The sequence below is a fragment of the Pogona vitticeps genome, chromosome 12 (genome assembly GCF_051106095.1).
Source record: "Pogona vitticeps strain Pit_001003342236 chromosome 12, PviZW2.1, whole genome shotgun sequence".
NCBI classification, from domain to species: domain Eukaryota; kingdom Metazoa; phylum Chordata; class Lepidosauria; order Squamata; family Agamidae; genus Pogona; species Pogona vitticeps.
Genome location: NC_135794.1, coordinates 10,241,271 through 10,263,937, shown reverse-complemented (window position 1 = coordinate 10,263,937; position 22,667 = coordinate 10,241,271). Strand labels below are relative to the sequence as shown.

Here is a 22,667-nt window from a genome sequence, read left to right as displayed (position 1 = left end):
TCTTTTCTCCAAAGTGTGTGCAATTTAAAAGACCCTAATAAAATAAGTGTTTACCCCTGCTTTTCAGTCAGCAATGGTCTGAGAACTGCTTACAATACATATACCACACGTTTACAATCTTGCGCCGCCCGTTTATATTTGTGCTCCAACATTGCAATTTCGATAAAACGCAGTAATTTACATTTTATTATTTCCTCATAACCGATTGCAACCGCTTCACCTAAAGAAGCACAGCGCAAATCTATGCACACTTAATACGAAATAAATATCATTGCATTCAGTGGAACTCCCTGTAGGTTTAGACTTTGGGATGTGCTGCGTTTTATATATATATAACGGTTATGAGAAATAATATATATATTTTTAAACCGCTTCACAGAAGAGAGAGCCCGGTCCGATAAACATATGCTCCTGAAGGCCTTCCAGTCGCTTCCCACGTCGAGTCCGCCAAGGTTTTCGAAGTGAGAGCGACGTGTGAAGAGAAGCGTTATCCTTGGCGGCCCCCCCACCGCACCCCACCCCCGGGGGCTCCATCTCCAAATGGGGATTTCAGGCCAGGTTCCCTCCGCTTTGGACCCCCCCTCCACACTTTATTCCCTTCCCCCACACAGCCTCGCTCTGTTCAAACACATTTGATCCCCCCCCCCAAAGAAATAACCACTCGTGGTGCGTTTTGGGGAGTCTTGAATACTTTTAATTTTAATTGACTTTGTGCGTTGGTACTTTGAGGAGCCCTCCAGGCGGGAGCCACCCCCCCACCTCACCCCTCACGTTTTGTGGTTTTGGGGCACTCGTGTTCACAGCGAGACCTCCCCCCCCCCAGCTCCTCGCCACAGAGAGCGCCTCCAGACACGGGCCGTGGCGCCAGGCCTGCCGCCCCCTCCCCGCCGGCCCGCCTCCTCCAAAGGCACCTGCGCGTCTCCGCGCGAGGCTCGTGTTGGCCCTTTGAGGGACCGCCTTCCCCCCCCACCCCGCCGCCGTCCTGGGAAAGGAGGGAAGGCGAAAGCCGCGTGCGGGTGTGCGCAGGTATAAATCTCCCGCGCCCAGCCCGCCTGCGGGGTTTTCCGGACGATTGGCTGGCCATGGCTTTCCAAGCTCCGGTGAGTGGAGGAGGCTGGAGAGAGAGAGAGGGGAGAAGGAGAAGGCGGCGGGGACGACGACGACGTGCCAGCCAGCCAGCCCGCCCGAGGAGACGTGTTGTGCGGGCTGGGGAAGGAAGCCAGGACGAGGCCCGTGTGGAGTGGGCGAGCCGGGGGAGACCGGGGGGTCGAACGCCCGGCGGTGGAGAGCCTGCCCCGCCGCCGCCTCTGCCTCTCCCGCCTCGGAAGGGGGCGAGGGCGGGCCCGCCTGCCTGCCTGCCTGCGCCGCCGCCTCCTCCTCCTCGTGCCCCGCGCGTGGGACTGCTTCCTTTCCCGGGCGGGGCGCGAAGGTGCGGCGTTTGGGACCCAGCCGGGAGACCTCCACCCCTTTCCAAGCGTTGGGTCACGATCCGGGCCTTAGGGTCTTCTTTCACGTTCTTTTCGGTCCCGGCAGGTGCCGGCCCTGAAGCGGGCGGGGGGGGCCTTTGGATGCTGTCCCGGCAACCTGCCCCCCCCGCGCGTTTTCCCGCACGGAAGTTTACTTTCTAAAGAAAAACCTACAGTTTTCACCTAACTCTCTTCATTATTCTTTTTTTTCAGAACGGGGGGGGGGGGAAGAAAGGGGCTGTTTTTCTGTCCGACCTGCAGAAGGGAATCTCTCTCGTTCCCAAGTATTGTCGTAAAGACACAACCCCTCCCCATCGCTTGAGTTTCGGTTTTGTTTACTCCCCGCCTCGTTTTTGTGATCCTTGTTCTTCTCCAGTCCCCCCCCCCCCTTTTTAAATGATATCTAAACCACTTTAAAGAAACGGGATTAGCACTAGCAAAAATAAAAAAAGAGGCGCTCAGTGGTTTTCGGCCTATTTAAAGCTCAGGTGTGATTAAAAACTCTGTTGCTATAGGATGACTTCTATTTTTGAGCCAGTTTTTTCCCCACCTGGAGGGTAGAGAAAGTATATTTTCCTGAAGATTGGTTTCTTGTTACCTTCAGGTTAAACTGTAAATTTGCTGCCAGTTGGGCACAGCCCGGGTGAAAGCAGTTCTCAGAGAGGGATAGGACCAGAAATCCTGGAATGCTGCGAATTGCATTCAGGCAGGGGCGACTCCTGTGCCCATCACTTGGCATGTTTTAAATCTCCTGCACTTCTTCCAGGAGTGATTCTAATGGTTGGTTCTTTAGCCCACATACCAAATTTTATCCTGTAGTTTTTTTCTTTCTGTGGCGTATTACACCAGCTTTGGAAATAACCCCCCCCAACTTACAAATCATCTGAAAAATAAAATACCTTGTACACTAGCAGAGGAAGAATTGTGTTATTCCACAACATGCCCACATTTCTGTTTTCAGTAAACAGCTCCCCAAATAAACCTGTGTTGGTTAAGATGTTCTAGCAATTGCAGTCCTAAGAAGAAAGTTTGACCTGTGAATCTGAAGCAGGCAGCTTCCCACTTGCAGCCTTTTCTTTATCCCTGAACTTGGTATTTGTTTTTTTATTATTATTATTATTATTATTATTATTATTATTATTATTATTATTATTATTATTATTATTATTATTATTATTATTATTATTATTATTATTTTATTATTATTACTACTACTACTACTACTACTACTACTACTACTATTACTATTACTACTATTACTACTATTGGAACTGCAATTCTTAGCATGAATTCTGCACTGCTGCCCTTTTGAGTACAGCTGTGTGTGGAAAACTATTTAGTACACTGACTTCCATCACTCCTGATTTCTAACCGTATTGTCATGCTGAAGTGGATGGTACTGTTTTTTGGGGACACTAGCTTTCAATAGACTAGGAGGCTAGTTTATATGAAGCTTGCAGCTAAAAATGTGGTGCAGATTCTGGTGTTGAAGTTGGTATATTATACCTTTGTAGAATATACTTAGATTGTAAGTCAGTGTGTTATAGAGCAGGTGTGGTCTTTTAAACTGCAAGAGTTAAAGGTACTCCATAAAATATTATTCTTCAGTGTGGTGTAGAATTCTGTTCTTGTACTTAAAATATTCAGAAGGTTTGCAAAGAGTGCTTCATGAAACTGTTCACTTGTGGTAGTTAAGAAGATTCCTCTCTCCCATTTTTAGCAGAAATGCCTGAATTAGTTAAAAATAATTGTATTAATTTTATTATATTTAAGTATCACCTATGTAGTGGCAAGCCACTACTCTAGGTGGTTTACAAAAATTGAACACGTAACATCAAGTACAATATAAATCTAAGTGTAAAATAGATGAACACATATACCATAATATAACCCCCTAGATGGCACCAGTTAAATCAATACTGAACTTTATTTAGGATGGGTCAGGGAGAGGATCAAACAGTGAATATGGTCTTGAATGCCTCTTTGTATAGCTCCATTTTAACCAGCTTCATGAAGGCCAGAAGGGAGGGTGCTTTGTGAGCAGTGAGTTCCACAACGTTGTGGCCATCACCCAGAAGGCCTGGTTTTGGTGGTCGTTTTCCAGGTTTCTTCACGGTACCCACCTGCAACGATGAAGCCTGAGATGAGATAATTCTGAAATTCTTGCAGGCAGGAATTTATTTTTATGGATGCTCCCAGCCTCCACTCTCTTTCCTGCTAGGTTTGGTGAACTAGAACTTCAGCTTGAATTCACATAGGGAATTGTGTACCTTGATACAGCAGTGTCTGTATTCCTTTCCTTCCCTCATACCTTGACTGTCCCGTCTATTTGTAGAATATGCAGAATGCTCTGTGATTGAGCTAAGAATAAAATTTGTTAACACCAGCCATATGCTATCTTGCTGTTAGGCTTCATGTTTTTACTTAATACAAACCAGAAACCTGAGGAAGCCAACGGTTAAAACCTTCAAGGTTTTAAAATTGCTTCTTGTTTTGAAGCAGCCCTTAGATCACCTTGGGTGCTGTATTTCCAAACTAAACATTTTCTCCTGGCTTCTGCAATTATCTAAAATTATATTGGGGAGGGGGGAACAAAATAAAAATTAAAAACGTGGTAGCTTGAAGACTAACTGTGCTATATTGTAATGTGAGATTTTGTGGATAAGGTTTGAGGAAGTAGGCTCGTCCACACAGACTAACATTGCTACCCTTGCTCAAACGATCTAAAATTATTGACACTGAAATTAAATCTTGTTCTTATATGAGACTTGACGATTTGTCATCTTAGTAGTGCTGCTGTAGGGGAAGTTCAGCATCTTCCACTTAGAGGAGGATTTTAGAAAACACTGGGAGAGAGAACGTCTGACACTCCAGAGTGTTCAGCTTATAAGGCCTAGAATGGCAAATAAATATGGGAGTTGTAGTCCAAAAATAGAGGGCCAAAGATTCTCCTGCTCCTGTGAAGGCTTTTTGTAAGGAAGCCAGTTAGCTAGTTGGCTGTGTTTGTGCATGAGGGTAAGGTGATATTGTGAGGAAACAGCATGCATATGGCCCATTTGCTTACCCTCTTATAACAAATCCTAGTTTATTTGGGGTGTACTAATAAGTCACTATAAATCATAATTTGTTCATTAGCTTTACCTGTTCACAGGAAGGGATGATTAGAGCAGATACTTGCATGCACCAACATGCTGAGTAGTAAGGCCGGAGTCCTGACTTGTGTTTTATGTGGGAACAAGACCATTGCTGGATAGAACAAATGATTTAGTCTGTCCTCGTTGGCATTTCATGACCTGGAATGTCACAATGGAGAGAGGAGAACAGCAGTGGGCTTTAGCTGCCTCATGTGAAATTACCTGCAGCATATTCAGTTGTTTTACTGCTTGCTCAAGCTTCTTGGACTTGCCTTGCCTTGTTGGTAAAATAAAAGAGGAAGGGGAGAAAAACAAAAAAGAAAGATATTTGTGCACTTTAAAGCCTTAGCAGCTTTATTTTAGTGTGAGCTTCCATGGATAACACAGATGCTGTTAGGAATGTGCTATGATGATGACATTGCTTATTGATAATAAGGAAGTAGTCACAGTGGAGTGCATGTATCCAGTTATAACCTAGATGTCCTGTGCATCTGCTGTAGAACTTCATTCTGAGAGTACAGTACCTGCTTTTGTAAGTATTCTCATCACTGCAAAACGTCTTAGAGAGTCAGCTATATATCATCTCAAGAGTCATCAGTTTTTAGAAGGGATTCTAGTAGCATTCAAATATAAAGCTATATGGCATCCTGGCTTTGCGTAATTTTAGTCTGCAGCTTTTTTTTATTTTATTTATTTATATTTTTTTGCATTTGTCAGCTTATCTTACCCCAGTCATCACACACTTGTCAAGATTTGGAAATTGTACACATGTCCTTAGTGGATAAAGTTCCAAGTAAGATTGGTGATGTAGAGAAGATGCTGGAATCATTTGTGAAAAATGATATTGCTTTGAAATTGTGCATAAGTTGTTTTCACTATTGTTTAATCTATTTATATCCTGCTTTCTCTCCCGACAGCTCAGGACGGCTGTTACAGCTTAACTTTCCTACTGCATTGCTAATGTTGGCCTTTTTCTTCCCAGAAGGAAGGTATTGGAAAGACCACAAAAGATTGCTGGGACCACTCTGACGTTCCGGCTCTGACCACGTGCAGCAATGCAGATATTTTCCGTCGAATAAACGCCATGCTAGACAACTCCCTTGACTTCAGTGGAGTCTGTGCGACACCCATTACAAAAGAAAGGAGAGAGTTACTATCAGGTGACTAAATGAGTTTTTTTTTTAAAGCACTGAACATTTTAGATTACTTGGGGCAGGGTTCATTTTTAATATTAAAGACCAGAGTCTGGACGTTGAGTCATGGCAATTAGACCTGTTTCTCGTTAGGTTGAAACGTTTCACTACTCATCCAAGCAGCTTCTTCAGCCTTCAGAATCTACTTGGATGAGTAGTGAAACGCTTCAACCTAACAAGAAATAAGTCTAGTTGCCATGACGTAACTTCCAGGTAATGTTCTGATTAATTTTATTGAGAGCAGTCTTTTCTGCATTGAAGCTGCTAAGTGGGTTGCAAAATGTAATCTGTGGGAGGTGTTATGAATTTAGGATGAAAACAACATTCTTACAGTAGGTTACCTTCAAATTCTTCAGTACATTAGTTTGATCTTTTCTGTGGGGAAAGAGGTCACATTTGCTAGTTCAAGGATGAAAAGTTAAACCCCTCTGTACTAAACTGAAAATAGGATGGGCATAAAAGCAGAAGGAGCCAGGAACTGCTGATAGGACCTATCTTTAAAAGTCTCTGCCTCTGAGTTGCCTCCACAGACCAGGAGAGTAAAGATTAAATTCAGAACATAAAATCCAAATCTTAAAAAGGTGCTCTGCATATTTGAGAGGATGACTTAGCAGTAGGAGGACTGTCGTAAGAGCTGAATCTTCCTTCATAAATTGAAACACTTAATAGGTTCTGTTCAAGCAACCTCTTGCCAAATGTGTCTTCTCTGCCATAGTCCAGCATCAACTAGCTTAGTGGTATAATTTGATCTTCAGATACTGAGGGAATACCATCTGGTCCTGTTGATGTCAATGCTTATGCAAATATCCAGTCTGTGATCTGAAAACAGTGGTTTTGGGACAAGAGAGGCTGAGCTGCTGCAGCAGCAGCAACAACAGCTACTGTAGGCTGTTACAACCCAGTGTTCTGCCCATATTGTGATGGCTTTTTGGAGAGGGATAGTGGCTTCCCTGTAAGTTTACAGGTTAATTGCTAAGGGGATTTTTCTTTCTAGATATGCATGGGTCTTGCCTGCAAGACTGCATGGGACAGAGCGAGGTAGGCCAGCTGTTTAAAGCTGTGAAATGCCATTACAGAAATTGCTTGTTATAGTAATCAAAAACTATAGTTTTGTTTCTGTGTCCTGCTGTTACTTAGGAAGCCTGCACATACCTAACACCTGAGATTTCTCCAGGGTTCATGGGGTTGGCTTCATGCTTGCAACAATCTGTTATGTCAGGCTATAATGTTGGCTGCTGTATCCCACACAGTTAGCTGAAGAGGTTTTCGAATCAGACATTTCACACATTCCAGCATGTTAGCTCCCAATCTGTTCTGAAAAACCAATGGGTCATTCAGATGTAATTCTGAACCATAGTTTAATATTCTATAGGTTATCTGCAGCTTGCTATGTTGTTTGAGCGTGTACCAACTGATTAATTTTAACTAAGTAGTGTAAACAAGTTAACTACAGGCTTATGGTTCAGGAAGCCAGCTTGTTTCAGAAACAAACTGGCTTCTGAAATATGCTGTCGGTGTCATTATAGGAGTTGCACTCCAACACATGTAGAGGTCATCAGGCTGCAGAAAGGAGCTTTGCACCATAATGACTTGCTTTTTTGCATTCTAAGTCAGTGGTTCTTAAGCTTTTTTTTACCTTTACTGTACATATATTTTTGTTGCTGTGGACCACCAAGATTTAATACCCTGAAGCGCATCAAATATTTATTTAACGTTTCTCATGAAGGGTCTCATTGACAGATATTCCTTGCTATAATGTGACACTTTTTAAGATGACTGGAAGAAACTTCATTTTGCTTTGAACAGGATGCACCCTCATCAACAGCATCAGTTCTTTTGCGTTAAAGATTCAGCCAGCAATCCATTCTGTGGCTCAACCAAAATGTATTGTTACAAAATGAACTACAGTAATATTGAAAAGTCACTTTACCCAACAATAACGGTTTCATTAGCAGCAGTCGAAAAAGAAACATGATCACGGAGTCCACCCAAACACTCATGCACGCTGACTGACTCCAACTCTCTCTTTCCATGGCCTCAGACTGTCTGTGTAGTAGCAGGAAATGTCACGTGCTATCTCAGCCACTCAGTGTCAAACAGTTATTTGCTATCAACAGTTATTTCCATAACCAATTTTTACTTTTGTTTGTTTTTAATGGAGGCGATAGGTTAGAATAGCCAAATTTTACACAAACAAGCAAAGGATACAGTGGTGCCCCGCATAGCGACATTAATCCATTCCAGGATTAACGTCGCTATCCGGAAAAAATTGCTATACGGAATGTAAAACCCCATAGGAACGCATTAAACTCTGTTTAATGTGTTCCTATGGGGCGAAAACTCACTGGTAAGCAAAGATTCCCCATCCAGCCGCCATTTTCGCCGCCTCGGTAAGCGAGGGCAGAGTGCAAAAACGCTGCAGGCGGCCATTTTATTCCGGTGGCCATTTTGGAACCGCCGATCAGCTGTTTTTAGAACATCGCAATGTGAAGATCAGTAAGCGAAATGCTTACCGATCATCGCAATGCGATTTTCGCCCGTTGGAATCATCGCAATGCGATCGCATTAGCGATAGCAAAAAACGCATCGCTATGCGGATTCGTCAAACGGTGCGCTCGTTAAGCGAGGCACCACTGTACAGTATTAAGATTTTGTTCTGTGTTTCCTTTTGTTTCTGTTTTAACTGCAGAAACATTTGTTTAAGCCTTTGTGGACCCCCCTGTGAGGACATTGCAGCCCCTGTGTGGGGGTTTGTGGACCAGAGGTTAGAACCTATGTTCTATGTGATTTCTTCTAATATTTTTTTAAAAGTAGACTCATTTTTAAAAAATTCCCTGATACATTTTTAAAGCCTGTTGTTCTAGTTTGTTCTTGCATTCAGGCCTTTACAGTCCATTCAGGCAGACACGATGGCTGTCTAAAAAGATTCAGCCTCTAAATGGCTTATCCTTTGCCAGTTGTCCCAATGTTCGTTTTGAAGGGAAAGCATTTGGTGTATGTATATCTAGTTTGGGTTTTTTTGCTCCGATATGCTAGCCTCAACATGTCAATCTTGCTAGCAGAAACTCCTTAGTGAAGTGAAATTTTAAATACAGTACTTTCCTCTAGTGCGAAGACTAACCTGAAATATTTTTCTGCCTGATGCAACATTGCAGATAGTGCCACCTCAGATTGTTTAGGAATGCATGGCAGGAAATTTCTGATTCTTCTCCCCAAGAGTCCTGAAGGTTTTGGTGAGAACCCCTTTGTTGTGGGGAAGCCGTTGTGGGCCATGGAGCGGGTGTCTTTAATTTCTGAAAAATCACTGCTATATCAGTATGATTTTACTGGCAGCAGTCACTTGTGGAAGTTAAAGACCACCTCTTTCTGTGGCCTACTAACAGCTGTTCCACAAGAAGAATGGTCCCAGTTGGAGCCTCAGAACCTTAATTTCTAAAGAAACACTACAGCCAATGAGGTTGTCAGCCATACGCGCCCTAAGTTAGAGTAACAGGTTTTCAGTCAGTGACTTGAGCGTTGTGGCTATCAAGGGAGGAGAGGTTTGCTGCGAAAGTCTGGGCCAGAATCTTTAGATCCCTACGTATCATGTCAGTTGTGTCACCTTCCCACTTCAAAGTTCCCTACCACTGTATATTGGAAGCATACAAGGTTGAATCGTGGCTGTGTTCAAGATTTTTTTAGGAGTAATACAACCAAAACTTGTTCTAGTAGTAGAAAAAAACATAAACCTCAAGACTGACAAATATTCACAATTCTAGATTGAGTAATATCTGTACTGAATCACTTGGAAGTCAAAAATAAGATGAGCTTTTGAGTTTGCTAGACAGACTCAGGGCTAATATACAATTTAATAGTGGGGAGGAGACAGATAATCTAGAAATTTGGGCCAGATGGGGTACCTGGTTCTTCTGAGTACAGACTGCTGGCAAGACAAAATGCAGATTCAGTTTGAGACAGATGTGTAGCATCTGCAGTTTCATTTCAATAATAATTATGATATGCCATCAAGTCAATTCAGACCCCTTTCAGAGTTTTCCAGATAGAGAACACTCAGAAGTGGTTTCCAATTCCCTTCTTCTGGGGGCACCCTCGGGCCATGCAGTTTGCCTGAGGCTACGCAGGCTGGCTCTACTTGCAGGAGGCGCAGTGAGGAATCAAACTCTCAACCTCTGGTTCTGCAGCTCTATACTCGTACTGAAAAGCCTGTGTGCATCTGGATGTGTTGTAATCGGTGTTACTGGTGGAAATTACACCAAATGTGTGTGAGACATCTGTTTTTCTTTTAAGTAGAATAGCAGCAGTAGTCAGCATTTAGAAGGTATTTCTTAAAGTAACTAGTGTAAAAGAGGGTTTGTTTAACTGTGGTAGTACCGTATATGCCGGCGTATAAGATGACTTTTTTGGCCCCCAAAACATGCCTCCAAGTGGGGGGGGGTTGTCTTATATGCCGGGTGAACTTCAGTTGGGCCAGAAACAAGCTGCTGCCGTTGAGTGAGTGACGTGGGGCTGCTGGGCAGGCAGGCAGAGGGAGGGAAGCAGAGCCGGCCATGCCTGAGTGGCCAGAGCCTGCCGCCGGGCTGCCCGCCGCCCCGCGCCGCTGAGCCAGCTGCCCGTTCGACCGCCCGCCACCGGATAGCTGCTTCCCCTCTTCCTCCTCCTCCTTTGTCGCCGCTCACCCAGCTGCTTCCCCTCCTTCTCACCCTTCTCGCCACTGAGCCAGCTGCCCGCTCGCCCACGCACCTCCAGAGAGCTGCTTCCCCTCCTCCACCGCCTACCCGGTAGCTTCCCCTCCTCATCGCCGGCCATGAACTTCCAGGGCAGGCCTGGGCAGAGCCCTGGGCAGCTGCTGCAGCAGAGCCGTCCACTCAATATTTTGAGTGGAAATGTTGGGAGGTCGTCTTATACACCCAGTCATCTTGTACGCTGGCAAATACGGTACTTGCTCATCGTGGCCAGCCCCATGTCTTTTGTATGGTTTGGTAGTTCTTAATTGCTCAGTCAGTACTAAACCTAGTCAGATTTTGCCTTACAGGAGAAGTTGACAACCATGTGCTTTCTGGGGACACTACAGTTTTTCCCCAGTAGCTGTCAGGAGCCGTGTCGGGGGGGGGGGGGGGACAGAGAAGCCTGAGGACATGGCAGAGGATTCTGTAGTCCTAGCTACTCAGAAAATCTGGAAACGTGGACTTTGGAAACTCTTGCTCCACACGTCATCATCTGCCTCTGAAAAAAGCACACAAAAGTAGGCACCAGGTCTGCTTTTTTTTTTTTTTTTTTTTGCTATTGTGTGCATTATCTTGGTGTGACAGAAAGGATCCTTTTCTCATATACAGTGGACTCTCGACTTACAGACTTTTCGAGTTACAGACTTCTCTGGCTGCAAAATTTAGATTCGACTTGCAGCCAGAGAATCGACTTACAGACCAGAAAAAAACCAAAATGGAATAAAAATAGAATAAAAACCACTGGTTATGGGATTAATCGGTTTTCAGTGCATTGTAGGTCAATGGAGATTCGACTTACAGACTTTTTGGCTTGCAGCCACCATTCCAATACGGATTAATTCCTTAAGTAGAGGGTCCACTGTACACTGGCTGTTCATCAGGCAAAGACTGGACCTGGAACAGGGACTCATCTTCAGCCAGATTCATTGTGTGACAGCAATTGAGCATACAGTAGGACCCCTGTATCTGCAGGATTGGTATCCACGCTTTTATGTACCTGTGATCTGAAAAATATTCAAAATATTGAAAGAAAAAAACCTAGAAATATATATTTTCAAGATGTATTTACCAGAACTGGCCACTAGAGAGAATCAGAGACCATGCTATGTTTTCCTGTTGAAGAATGCATGGCATGGTCGCTGCCTCCCTCAAGTGGCCAGTTCTGGTAATACACAGTGAAAATAAATTTTTCTAGATGTTTTTTCTTTTACCACATTATATGTAGCGTTTGCAATTGTTTGTGGGTTTCAGCATCGGGGGGCTTGGAACATAGATATGAGGGTCTTACTGTATTAGCTAACTCAAACCAAATGCAGTTCACAATAGTTTAGGGTCCTGCAGCAGGTATTAATTAACTTGATAATGTTAGGTTGATGGAGTTATTGATAGTTATCAATTAGTTATTTAAACTTCTATCTGTGGGTTTTTGTATATTTTTGTTACCATTTGACTACTTGTACCTTTTCTCTTTTTCTCTAAGCTGTTTTAAAATTATTTAAAAATAGATCCATTCTTTCCAAATGGACTTTGCTTTTTTTTTTCTTGAAGCAAATGTGGAATATAGTAGTGCCTTGCAAGTTGAACGCCTTGTGAGACGAAAAACCCGCAAGGCGAATGTTTTTTGCGATCTCTGTGGTGCCTCGCAAGACGGCTTCTATGGCCGTGCTTCACAAGACGCCCCCCCCCCCCGCACAAGACCGATGCTTCGCAAGACGAAAATAATTCATTTGTCTTGCGAGGTTCCCATAGGAATGCATTGCAATGCATTCCTATGGGAAACCGCTTTTCGCAAGATGAAAATTCCGCAAGACAGCGCTACTCGTGGAACGAATTTATTTATTTATTTATTTATTTTATTTTATTTATATCCCGCCTATCTAGTCGATAGACCACTTACAGTGGTGCCCCGCATAGCGAGGTTAATCCGTTCCGGATTAACCGTCGCTATGGCAAAACATCGCTGTACGGGAAGTAAAAACCCATTGGAACGCATTAAACTTTCTTTAATGCATTCCAGTGGCTTCTAAACTTACCGTTCAGCAAAGTTTCTCCATAGTGCAGGCATTTTCGCGCCCTCAGTAAGCGAGGGCAGGGCGCGAAAACGCTGCGCTTGGCCATTTTGGGGCTTCCGGAGGCCATTATGGAACCACCGATCAGCTGATTCCCGGGCATCGCAATGCGAAGATCAGTAAGCGAAACGCTTACCAATCATCGCAGAGTGATTTTCGCCCATAGGGGCCATCGGTATGCGATCGCGTTTGTGATCGCAAAAACCTCTATGCGGATTCGTCATTCAACGGTGCACTCGTTAAGCGAGGCACCACTGTACTTTTGTCTTGTGAGGCACCAGTGTATATTCAGGTGCTCATAAGATCTCAAGAGAAAAGCCAATTTGACTAGTTCTCTGGTTGGGGAGAGGAAGCCTCAGACACATCACACAATGAAACATGATACAGCTCAAATGGACAACCCTAGTATAACTGAATTAATTTTCTAAGCTCTTGAACAGCTAGATAGGAGAAAAATAATTTTTAAAAGTTTTTTTCCTGAGAACAGAATTAGTATATAATGGGGTTTGGGACTAAAGAAAGATTGTCCTGTCAGAGGGCACTGTGCTGAATGAATGTGCCCCTGGGCCTTAGTTGGGGTTGCCGTTATTTTGGAACAGATCTGCCGTGTGAAGTTTTAAGAATGGGCAGAGAAGGCTCCTCTTCCAAAGTGTGCCTGAAGTGTTGTACAAAGAACTTGCCTCAAAAGCAGCTTATAGCACACTTAACCTGGAAGTGGGCCTTCTGAGTAAGACATGCAGAGTGTTGTGTTTTGAGGCTGCTGAAATGGAGCATGGCTTGTGGTTATAATCAAGAGCTTTATGTGTAAAAAAAGTCAGAATTTTGTGCCCAAAATCCAGTTGGAGAATTATCATAGACATGTAGGCAGTTGCATGGCAAATTGTGTGATTGGTTGTGCAATTTGCACCATGCTTGATTTTGAAGCATTTGCAAAGATGAGCTTACGTGATCACTTTTATATGATTGCATAAGTGAACAGGATTCTGTCCTGTGAGATACATAATGCATATTATTCAAGTTAGCATGAGTTCGTTCTTTGCAGTTGGCATAATTCTGCTGTCATTGGAAGTGGCAGCAATCAAATTCTTTTCATCTTCGTCAGGATTCCCAGAAATGTTATTCAGAAGCCCTCCCCCCCTCCAGTTCTGAGACTTCACAGATATGCCCACACATTCAAGCATATCTTAGCAACCATAACACTGTTTCTTACTGCTTGCTGCAATTCTTTGGAAGCTCGAGCTCTGCGTGCTGTGTTGTCTCCTGTGAGATTTCCTCCATGCTTGCATGGAATTGCAGCAAACACCAGGTCACCCTGTCCATAGTTCAGTCTTGAATCAGTTGCCAGTGTCAGTCTCGGACTTGGCTTCCATCAACTTTCTAGCTCACAATGGACATTAATCAGGCCAGTACAAGGTATGCGTTACTTGCCACTTCCCGAGAGAAGCCCAGATAAAACATTTTAGAGGATCAAAAAGTGATCGGGAACCAGTCAGAGGACATTCTGGGACTGTTCCCCTCTGGGTGCAATTGGAGCAATTGCTGTCCAACGTAGCGATAACATTTCAAGTGATCTGTCCTCCAGAGTTAAATTTCTCATTTTGTATATTGGATTAGTTATATCTGCTGCATTTAAGAAGCATCTCTGCTGCTTGGGCAATGTATAAAGGAAGGTTGAAAAGCATTAAAATTGTCATTCTTGGGGAGGGGATTCTCCTTTTTCCTGGGTGGATTTGATTTAAATCAGATTGATTCACATTGTGATTTTAATCACAATTTAAATGTTAAAAATGGGATTTTGGGTATTTAAATCAAAACAGTTGATTTTTTAAAAATTTAAATAATGATTTTAAGAAATAAATCGTTTAAAGAAAATTGTTTATTTTTATCCACTTTGCCCTATTTGTACTTCCCTCTAAAAGGGAGGGTCCAGAGTCCATGTGACCAATTCACAAATATTACACAAATCAGTGTAAAGAGATCTTTGTTTTAATAAGATGTGCAAGGCATATCCTGTATGCCAGCATGTATTGGGGCAGTAGTTCTGTATTGTCATACAGTGGACCCTCTACTTACGGAATTAATCCGTATTGGAACGGTGACTGCAGGTTGAAAAGTCTCTAGGTCGAGCCTCCATTGACCTACAATGCATTGAAAACCGATTAATCCCGTAACTGGCTGTTTTTGCTCCATTTTGGGTTTTTTCTGGTCTGTAGATTGATTCTCAGGCTGCAAGTCAAACCTAAATTTTGCGACCAGAGAAGTCTGTAACTCGAAAAGTCTGTAAGTCAAGCCACTGTAAGTCGAGGGTCTACTCACATACACTTCCACCTCCTGCTAAATTGCACATCAGGGAACATGAGGAGCAATGCTGTTTTGTGTTTCATCTTCCCAAATAAAGTTGGAACGATGGCATGTAAACAATGGTGAACCAGGATATCTTAGCTTTAAAGCACCAGAATATGTTCCTTAACAGGGAAGTGACATCTGCTACTCCACTCAGACTTCCCTGTTCTTTCTGAGATTAGCTGCAATCCTCCCAGCAGCTGTGGGAAAGAATGGATTTTCTCTGTAATAATTTGCTGGCTAAAAACCCTATTGAGTTTTTATGCCAGTCTAATGCAGTTGGTATAATGTACTTCCCAGATGCATGGCTCAGTATGATAGCTGCAAATACTTATGCTAATTTATTAACCTAGAGCAATTTGCCAACAGGATTTGCACCAGTTATGTTAACATCAGCAGGAGTAACTAATAAAATCTTGATGAACTGCATCTGTTACATTGCATAGTGCTGGGAAGAAATAGGGCTTGGTCTGAATGGGTAATGAAAACCTATTAGCTTTGCAAAAGAGCTATTTCTGGAGGTGATGTGAAGTGCTAGAATTCCTTTTTTTAAAATATGGAGCAACTGAGTGGCTTGTATATTTGCACCTTCCTTTTGGTATGGCAATTATGATGCCCCCTGTACTTCAGAATCTACCACTAACCTCATGGTTGCAGGTTTATAATCACACAGACACACACACATGAATCAGAGAGCATTAATTACTGGAGAAGATCTGGTTTATCCTTACTGTCAGTAGGAAAGGAAGGCACCATCTTAAGAATTTCATAAGAAGTGTAATGCTACTTTCATGTGTTTCATGCCTGTCCAAGACAGTTAACCAGGAGCTGTGAAGAAATTTATTTGTGCTCTGTCTGGCTTTTATTTACCTTCCGTGGGAGATGCCTAACAGTTGCAGACTATGTTTACTCGTGAGTAGAAACCAGGTATCCCATAGTATCCCATAGCTTAGGGCTGTTTTTGTGACGTCTGAACCTCCACTCCTCTCTTTTGCATGTCTGTGTTGTGGAGTTGTTAAGAAAGAAGTTCTTTAAAACAGGTTCTTTCACCTTTTTGTGACAGATAGTTTTCCACAGCTTGTCCATTCCTGCTTCAATTAAGACATTTACTAAGTATTATTTGTCTTTTTAAAAAAGGCAAGGCATCTAAAGATAAAATGTGCCCAAATGGGGTGGAGGGTGCTTGAGTGTTCAGACTCCTGTGAAACCAGGAAAGAAAGTTTTCTTATTCCTTCCTCTGCTTTCATGTGATAAAAGTTGAAAAATAGGTTTCCTCTGATGTAAAGGCATTCCTCGCTTCATGTAATACTTTTCCTAGAAAAAATCATAAAAAGTAAGTCATACAGTGATTGACTAGTATCCCACTCTTAAATCTGGATGCCAGATGGTGCAAATAAAACAAAAACATTTTTTTGTACCCTGGGCCCTTAACATTATAGTCCCATTTTGGAATGACTGTTTCTACAAGGACAGAAGCTATTAGAGCTGGTACTTGTTAGCAGTTCCAGAGGTTGGCATGGGATATTTTGTTCTGTGCGTGCCTCAGCTGTTATACACACTTACATGGCACAGTCCAGCATGTCATCTGGGGTGAGGAGTTGGGATGGGAGCAGGATATTGTAATTAGCCTCTTTTTAAACTTCAGATGAGACGGGAGAAAATACTTCTCTGGGGCCACCTGAATTTCTGTATTATGCTAGAATTTTGGAATTGGAAAATGTGCTACATTTTCCATCTATAGAATATATATGTGGATGCATTTGGGCCCCATATATATATGCATTTGTTTCTCAATATTTTCGGAGTGGAAGGGCAATATATAGTGCTGGGCTATCCATATATAAGATTATACCTGTGGTTGTATTTTAAAAAGGCTGAAAAAAATATTTTAGGCACTGCTGCCTTCTTTGCATCATGCCAGTTAAATGACTAGTGTGAGCACTACACCTTCTCATGTATACTCTTGCCTAGCTCAGAGTCAGATTCTTTTTCTTCGTCCTCTTCTCTCTCTCTTTTTTTTTTTTCCTTATTGATTTTTGGAAGGTTGTCCAGAGTGGTAAACAATGCAGAGTCTGTGAGAGCGCAGTTGCCAAGTTTAAAGCAAATAGACAATGCCAGCAGAATTGCGAAGCTTTACATTTTGCTGCTCCCAGGGCTTGCGCCAGCAACTGGCAGTGTTCCAGGTCGAAAGGTTTTTTGGGTTTGTGGGCGGAGAGGGTGGGAGGGTAGGTAGGCGGGGCTAGGAGAGCCCGATCGCACTGAGCCTACAGAGGAGGGAGATCTTTTTCCCTGTCTCGCTGCTCTCTGCTGTAGCGATTGCCGAGGGTTCGCCTGCTTCTAGCCACCTCCCTTCTCTGCTGCTATCTAAGCAACAGCTCCCAGTTTAAATGTGTTCCCTTGGTTGCCTGAGGCCGCACCTTCTCTCCTTCTCCTGCGCACTGTCTTGACTCCCATGGGCAGACTTGGTTTCCACCTTTATCCTGTAAGCAAAGATGTGGTTGTGTTGCATGGCCGAGTGACGTCTCTGGCAGCACGGTAAGCATCAGCAGCCTGATCACATGCTGGCCCAGTCAGTAGTGCAGGCGGGATAGGAAGGTGGAGGGTGGCGATGGGTCTCTCATTGCAGGCCGTATGGTTCCCTCTGCCTCCTCCCTGGGTGTCAGTAGTTAGTAGCTAGCTACAGAAGGAATACCTCTCGGCGCTGTGCCAGATCTGTGTGAACACTGTGCACAACTGGCTTGGACTTGACTCATTGAGGAACTCCTGAACTCCTCTCTCTCTCTCCGTGTGTGTGCGTGCGTGCATTTTGTGCATCTGTCTGGGTGGCTTTTAATTTTCCTTCCTCTCTAAGCAGACTTCCAGGACTCAGAGGGATTGTCAACAGCAAGCAGAATGCTTTTCCCACCGTCTGCGCAGGAGTCTCCGCGTGGTCTCCCAGATGCCAATGACCTGTGCCTTGGACTGCAGTCTCTCAGCCTGCCAGGGTGGGACAGGCCGTGGAGCACCCAGGATTCAGATGCTGCAGCTCAGCCCAGCACGCATTCTGGTGAGTGACTCTGCTGACGCACAGCAACAGTTGCTGGATAGCCTCTCTCTTTTTTTTTGCAGCTTTCTCACTGGGAACAAAACAGTAGATTCTGATGGTCCCCAGCACCGTCTTTCTCAGGTGGGGGTGTCTTTTTAAGATGTCAGTTTCCTTTAGGCTACTGTAGTCACTTGGGAAAATTAGAGTTTTGGAGGGGCAAAGCTGTTAGAATTATACCCCACCACATAACACAAACATTACCCTGTTTCCCCGAAAATAAGACCTAACCTGAAAATAAGTACGATTTTTCAGGATGCTCGTAATATAAGCCCTACCTCAAAAATAAGACCCAGTTAAGTGAAACCCCGCCCTCCACTACTGTGCATCCACCAGAATAAGATGACATGACTGTATTTGAACAAATTTAGATTGTTGTACATTAAAAAACTAAAATGTCTCTTGAAAATAATCCCTAATGCATTTTGGAGCAAAAATTAATATAAGATCCTGTCTTATTTTCGGGGAAACATGGTAGCAATGAAGACGCATGAGTTGCTGAGGTTTATATGTACTGAAAAAAGTGATGTTGAATACAAGGAGAGGAAGTATTACTCTCACTTTATTAAGTGATGCTCTGGTGGGTCTAAGGTGGGTTAGGGATAGTGCTTTAGTAGGATACTGGGCTTAAAGTGGCACTCCTCAAAGTAGATGTATATTGCAGACTGTTATAAAATATGTGGTGATAGCAAGGAATCAGGGTTTTTTGGGGGGAGGGTTTTTTCTTTTTGAACCCCTAGGATTTTTCATCCTCCCTACAAAAGACAAGCTGTGTGTATCTGTATTTGGAGAAGCTCAGCCCTGGGCTTTTGCTTGCAGACCTTGTCTATTAAGCCAGTGAGTGCTTGCTCTTCGCTGGTCAAAGGCTGTAGGAAATAAGGCCTGGTGTTTTTGTTTTGCTTTTGTTTTTTTTGTATGAGCATGCTGATGTACCTGATTGTCTCTTGTGTGGTTTTGGATACTAGCTGGAGCTGAATATGATTGTGCTAATAGTGGGTAGGTCTATTATTTCCTTGGAACGAAGGTTTATCTAGAACATGGGGGAATATAATTAGCACCTCCTGCTTCCACTCACTGTTGATCTTCAGTACTCCTGACTTGTTTGCTGGTTTGTGGTGCTTCCGACAGAGGCAACTTTTCACAATCCAGCTTGATCAAAGAAGTACTCCTCAGAGGACAGTGGCTAGACACTATTGTGTATGTGCTGCGTATTCTGCTCACTTAGAAGCTACATTCTTCTGCGTAATTAAAAATGGCAGTTACCGTGGGTTTGAGCGTCAGCATACGTGAGTATGTGTTTTGCTAGAGTTTTTCAAGTGCTGCTGAAATGCTTGTGGATGTTTAAGGCCTCCGTATCTTATTGTAACTAGATTATGGGTGGCTCCGCAGACCCCTCAGAAGAATGACTTTAGAGAAAGCCTGTGTGCATCTACTGCACATACAATGAAAAAAATTGTTAATCAGTTGTAAAGATACTAAATTTCAGCATGGTAATTTGCATTTATGTTTTATCAATAAGATCTCATTTTTAGCAATCTAGGCTTCTGAAGACATACAAGCTTACCGTTGCCATGGCTGAATGAGGATTCAAACCCAGCTCTCATGAGTCCTTGTACATCAATCTGGCCGTTTGACCACATTGGCAGGGCGATCAAGCGGCTAGAATTCTTGCTTTGTGCTTACTTTGGCTATAACGAAATCTTGTTGGATGCTTCGCTCTAGTATGGTAACTTGCCTCCAGTTTCCGCAGAGAAACTGGTGTAGGCCTTTTAAAATCACAGGTACCGACTGCTTTGAGTATTACAGGTAGACAGTTAATCGGATCTTAACTTTCTGTTGTCATTGGAATCCTCTCATTTAATGGCATGGGCCTGGCAGACAAAGCTGAGGCAGTCCATCAGATGGTCTCAGGAAGTTTCTGATAAACTGCTGAAGGACCTGCTGAGTCTTTAATTTAAGCGAGACCCTGTAAGTGGAACAGTTAACTCCATTTACTGCAACGTAGATAAACTGCAACGTCTTTTACCTCTGGGCTGCCACCGCTTGCCATGGCTTCGGGAGGCAGCACAGTGCAGACATCTTAAGGTGGGGCAATGCTGGCACTCGCTCAGTGGTAATAAGTCTGTAAAGCTGTGGTTTGCTACTGCTTTGGCAGGCCCTGTAGAGGAAGGCTGTAGTGCTTAGCTGATGGGTGTGTCTGAGGGTCTTTTAAAACTGCACAGTACAAGACAGGGAGAGAAGATATTAAAAAGAAGATGACGTGCTAGTAAGAACTCCCAGACAACCTGAATGCAACAAAAAAAACCTTGGAAGAAGAGAAGGCCAAACATCTTGTCTTAGAAATTAAGCAAGGGTTGCTCAGACCTTCTTGTTTTACAGCATGACATAAAAAATGAAAGCCAGTGGCTGCTGTCTGAATACTATTTCTGTAATAATAAACAGTACTGTTTCTGTAATGCAGAAATAGTGGCATTTTAACGCACAGTGAATGATCTCTTCACTGCTTCCTAAGCAGATTTCAAGTGCGCCCCCCCAGCTCAAAATACCTTTGAGACAGAGAGAAAAATAAAAAGCAGTTTTGTCCTAGGACAAAAGGGACCTCTATATAACCTTTAAAATTGGTTCAAGTTACCAACAACTATGTAAAGCCCAGGTTTGTAATGAAAATGAAGGAGGGTTATTTATGCCACTTGTAATGTGTTGAGAGAAGGATGTGTTTTAAACATAATACAGTAAATCATGTTAGAAATAAGATTGGGGAGAGGCAACAAAATGGAATAACAACAACTGCAGAGCAGGAAGGGCCCCTGTGGATCATTGAGTCCAGCCCTGTCAAAGAAGCACAGAGGGGAAAACAAACTCCCAACCTCTGGCTCCATAGCCAGATGCCTTAACCATTGAGGTATCCAGCAGTGCTTAGTTCAATAGTAGATTGCTAGAACTAAATGGATGACAAGGACTTCCAGGTGGCCCACAAAGGGGCAGATGGCACGTCAGCCTACATATCAGCAGATACTTACGGGGTTGCTGTATCTCTGAAAGTATTTGGCTCATGGGGACAGAGGATGTGACAATGCATCGTTGAGCTTTTCCAGGTTTTGCGTAGCTTATGTTGCAGTTGCGTTAACTCTTCTGTAAAACTTGGAACTCGTATCTGTGGCCTCGTGGTCTGAGACATCATGAAATCCTAAATAAATGAAGGACCACAGGGCTACCCACCCTTGTTGTAAACGTCGCAAATGAGTTTGCAGAGGTATAGCAATGACAGGAGATTTGATTTTTTTTGCGTATGAGACCCAAAGAGTCTCTAGGGCGCAGTGGTCATCTGCTTTTCCATCTGTTTTGAGAGGGGAGTTTAGGTTCGAAAGCAAAAAATATGGGATGGTGAGAAATGGAAGTAACAGTACTGTATAGGTGGCATTTCTTGTGCACTACATAATACAGGAAGAAATATTGAAAAGACTGCTTCACTAAGCAGAGACTGGATGCTAGGTCAAGAGTCAAATTTCCAGCAAGCAGCTCCTTTGTTGTGTATTGATGTGTATTGATGCAGCAGCTGGCACCTTAGCCAGTGTGCTTGGCACAACCCCTGCAGTATTCCCTGTTGTTTTTTTCTTGAGACCCTAGCCCGTGGATTGTGAGGTGCAGGCCCTGCCAAGCTCCGGGCTGCACTGTTGATTTTCCATCGTTTGGAAGCTTCTGTAATGACTCAGATGTACGAATCCACAGGGAGCCGGCTAGAAGTGCAAAAAGTTCGCAATCATGCTAAAAATACTATTGCTGATCTGCACTCTCGAGGTGCCAGGGTTTGACTGCTGATGAGCTTGGAGTCTAGGCATGCAGTTGCTGCTGTGACTCCTCAAATCTGCATGCAGCTCCTGCATAGCTCTTAACTGCATGCTCTATAGTGGGAGCCTGCTTATGCATTGTTGTCAGCCGTGTTGCTTGCACTCAGGCATATAGGCCAATGCCTTTCTGTCCTTTTCATCAAGTGAGAAGGGTCTGTTGCTGTAGAATTACCATCTGGGACCCCATACCAGATAATGCCCAACTGTGGCAGGGTTCCCAAGTGTGTGGTGTAGCTGCGAAGTGTTCTGTGCTCAGGAGCAATTTGTATATATTTGCAGGAGCTTTTGCTGTGTGTGTGGAAACATGATGGCTTCTGCAGTTCTGTTGTCATGGGACCACACTGTTGCAAGCAGGCTGTGTCTGCAGAATGCCAGGTTCTTCAACGTGGTTCTCCATGAATCCACACTAGTGGGTTTAGACAGCGCCTGCGCTGGCCTCTCGGAATGTTCTAGAGCTGTAAGAGAAAAGTAACAATGTTTTAGGCTACCCCTTACCGCGCATGTCTAGCCCGCCAACGGCTCAGTTCCTTTTTTCCGCCAGTGAGTTGGGACCTCTCGTTAGAGCTTTGCTTCTTGGTTCGTTCTGGCGAACTATTTTGCTTCTATTTTCTGGCTACCCTGACTTCGGACCGTTTCTTTGACAACGCTTCTGCCTCTGGTGATTTTGGTTCGGTGAACTCTGCCTTCATCCGGCGTTTATTACCTCAAAAGGCTTCCCGCTGAGGCCTAATAGGCCTTTACGGGCCCCCTGCGGAGGCGCCACGCGCCTACAGGAATCTTTCAATTTTCCCTCATTGGACTTCCTTTC

General features: G+C 43.7%; 1 protein-coding gene across 8 annotated transcripts in view; it reads left to right on the top strand.

Moving 5' to 3' along the window:
• Positions 1 to 945: 945 nt before the first annotated feature.
• The window catches only part of CPEB1 (cytoplasmic polyadenylation element binding protein 1), an 80,758-nt gene continuing 59,036 nt past the window's right edge, over positions 946 to 22,667 (top strand). For 2 of the 8 annotated variants that reach the window (XM_072982252.2, XM_072982249.2), the window contains exons 1-3: positions 970 to 1,100; positions 5,583 to 5,760; positions 17,784 to 17,975. In XM_072982252.2, the coding sequence (XP_072838353.1) occupies positions 1,083 to 1,100; positions 5,583 to 5,760; positions 17,784 to 17,975 (388 nt within the window). In that variant the 5' untranslated portion in view covers positions 970 to 1,082. Of the gene's footprint in view, positions 1,101 to 5,582; positions 5,761 to 17,156; positions 17,465 to 17,780; positions 17,976 to 22,667 lie in introns of those variants that run through there. The other 6 variants (XM_078381114.1, XM_072982254.2, XM_072982248.2 and 3 more) reach the window with 5 other exon arrangements.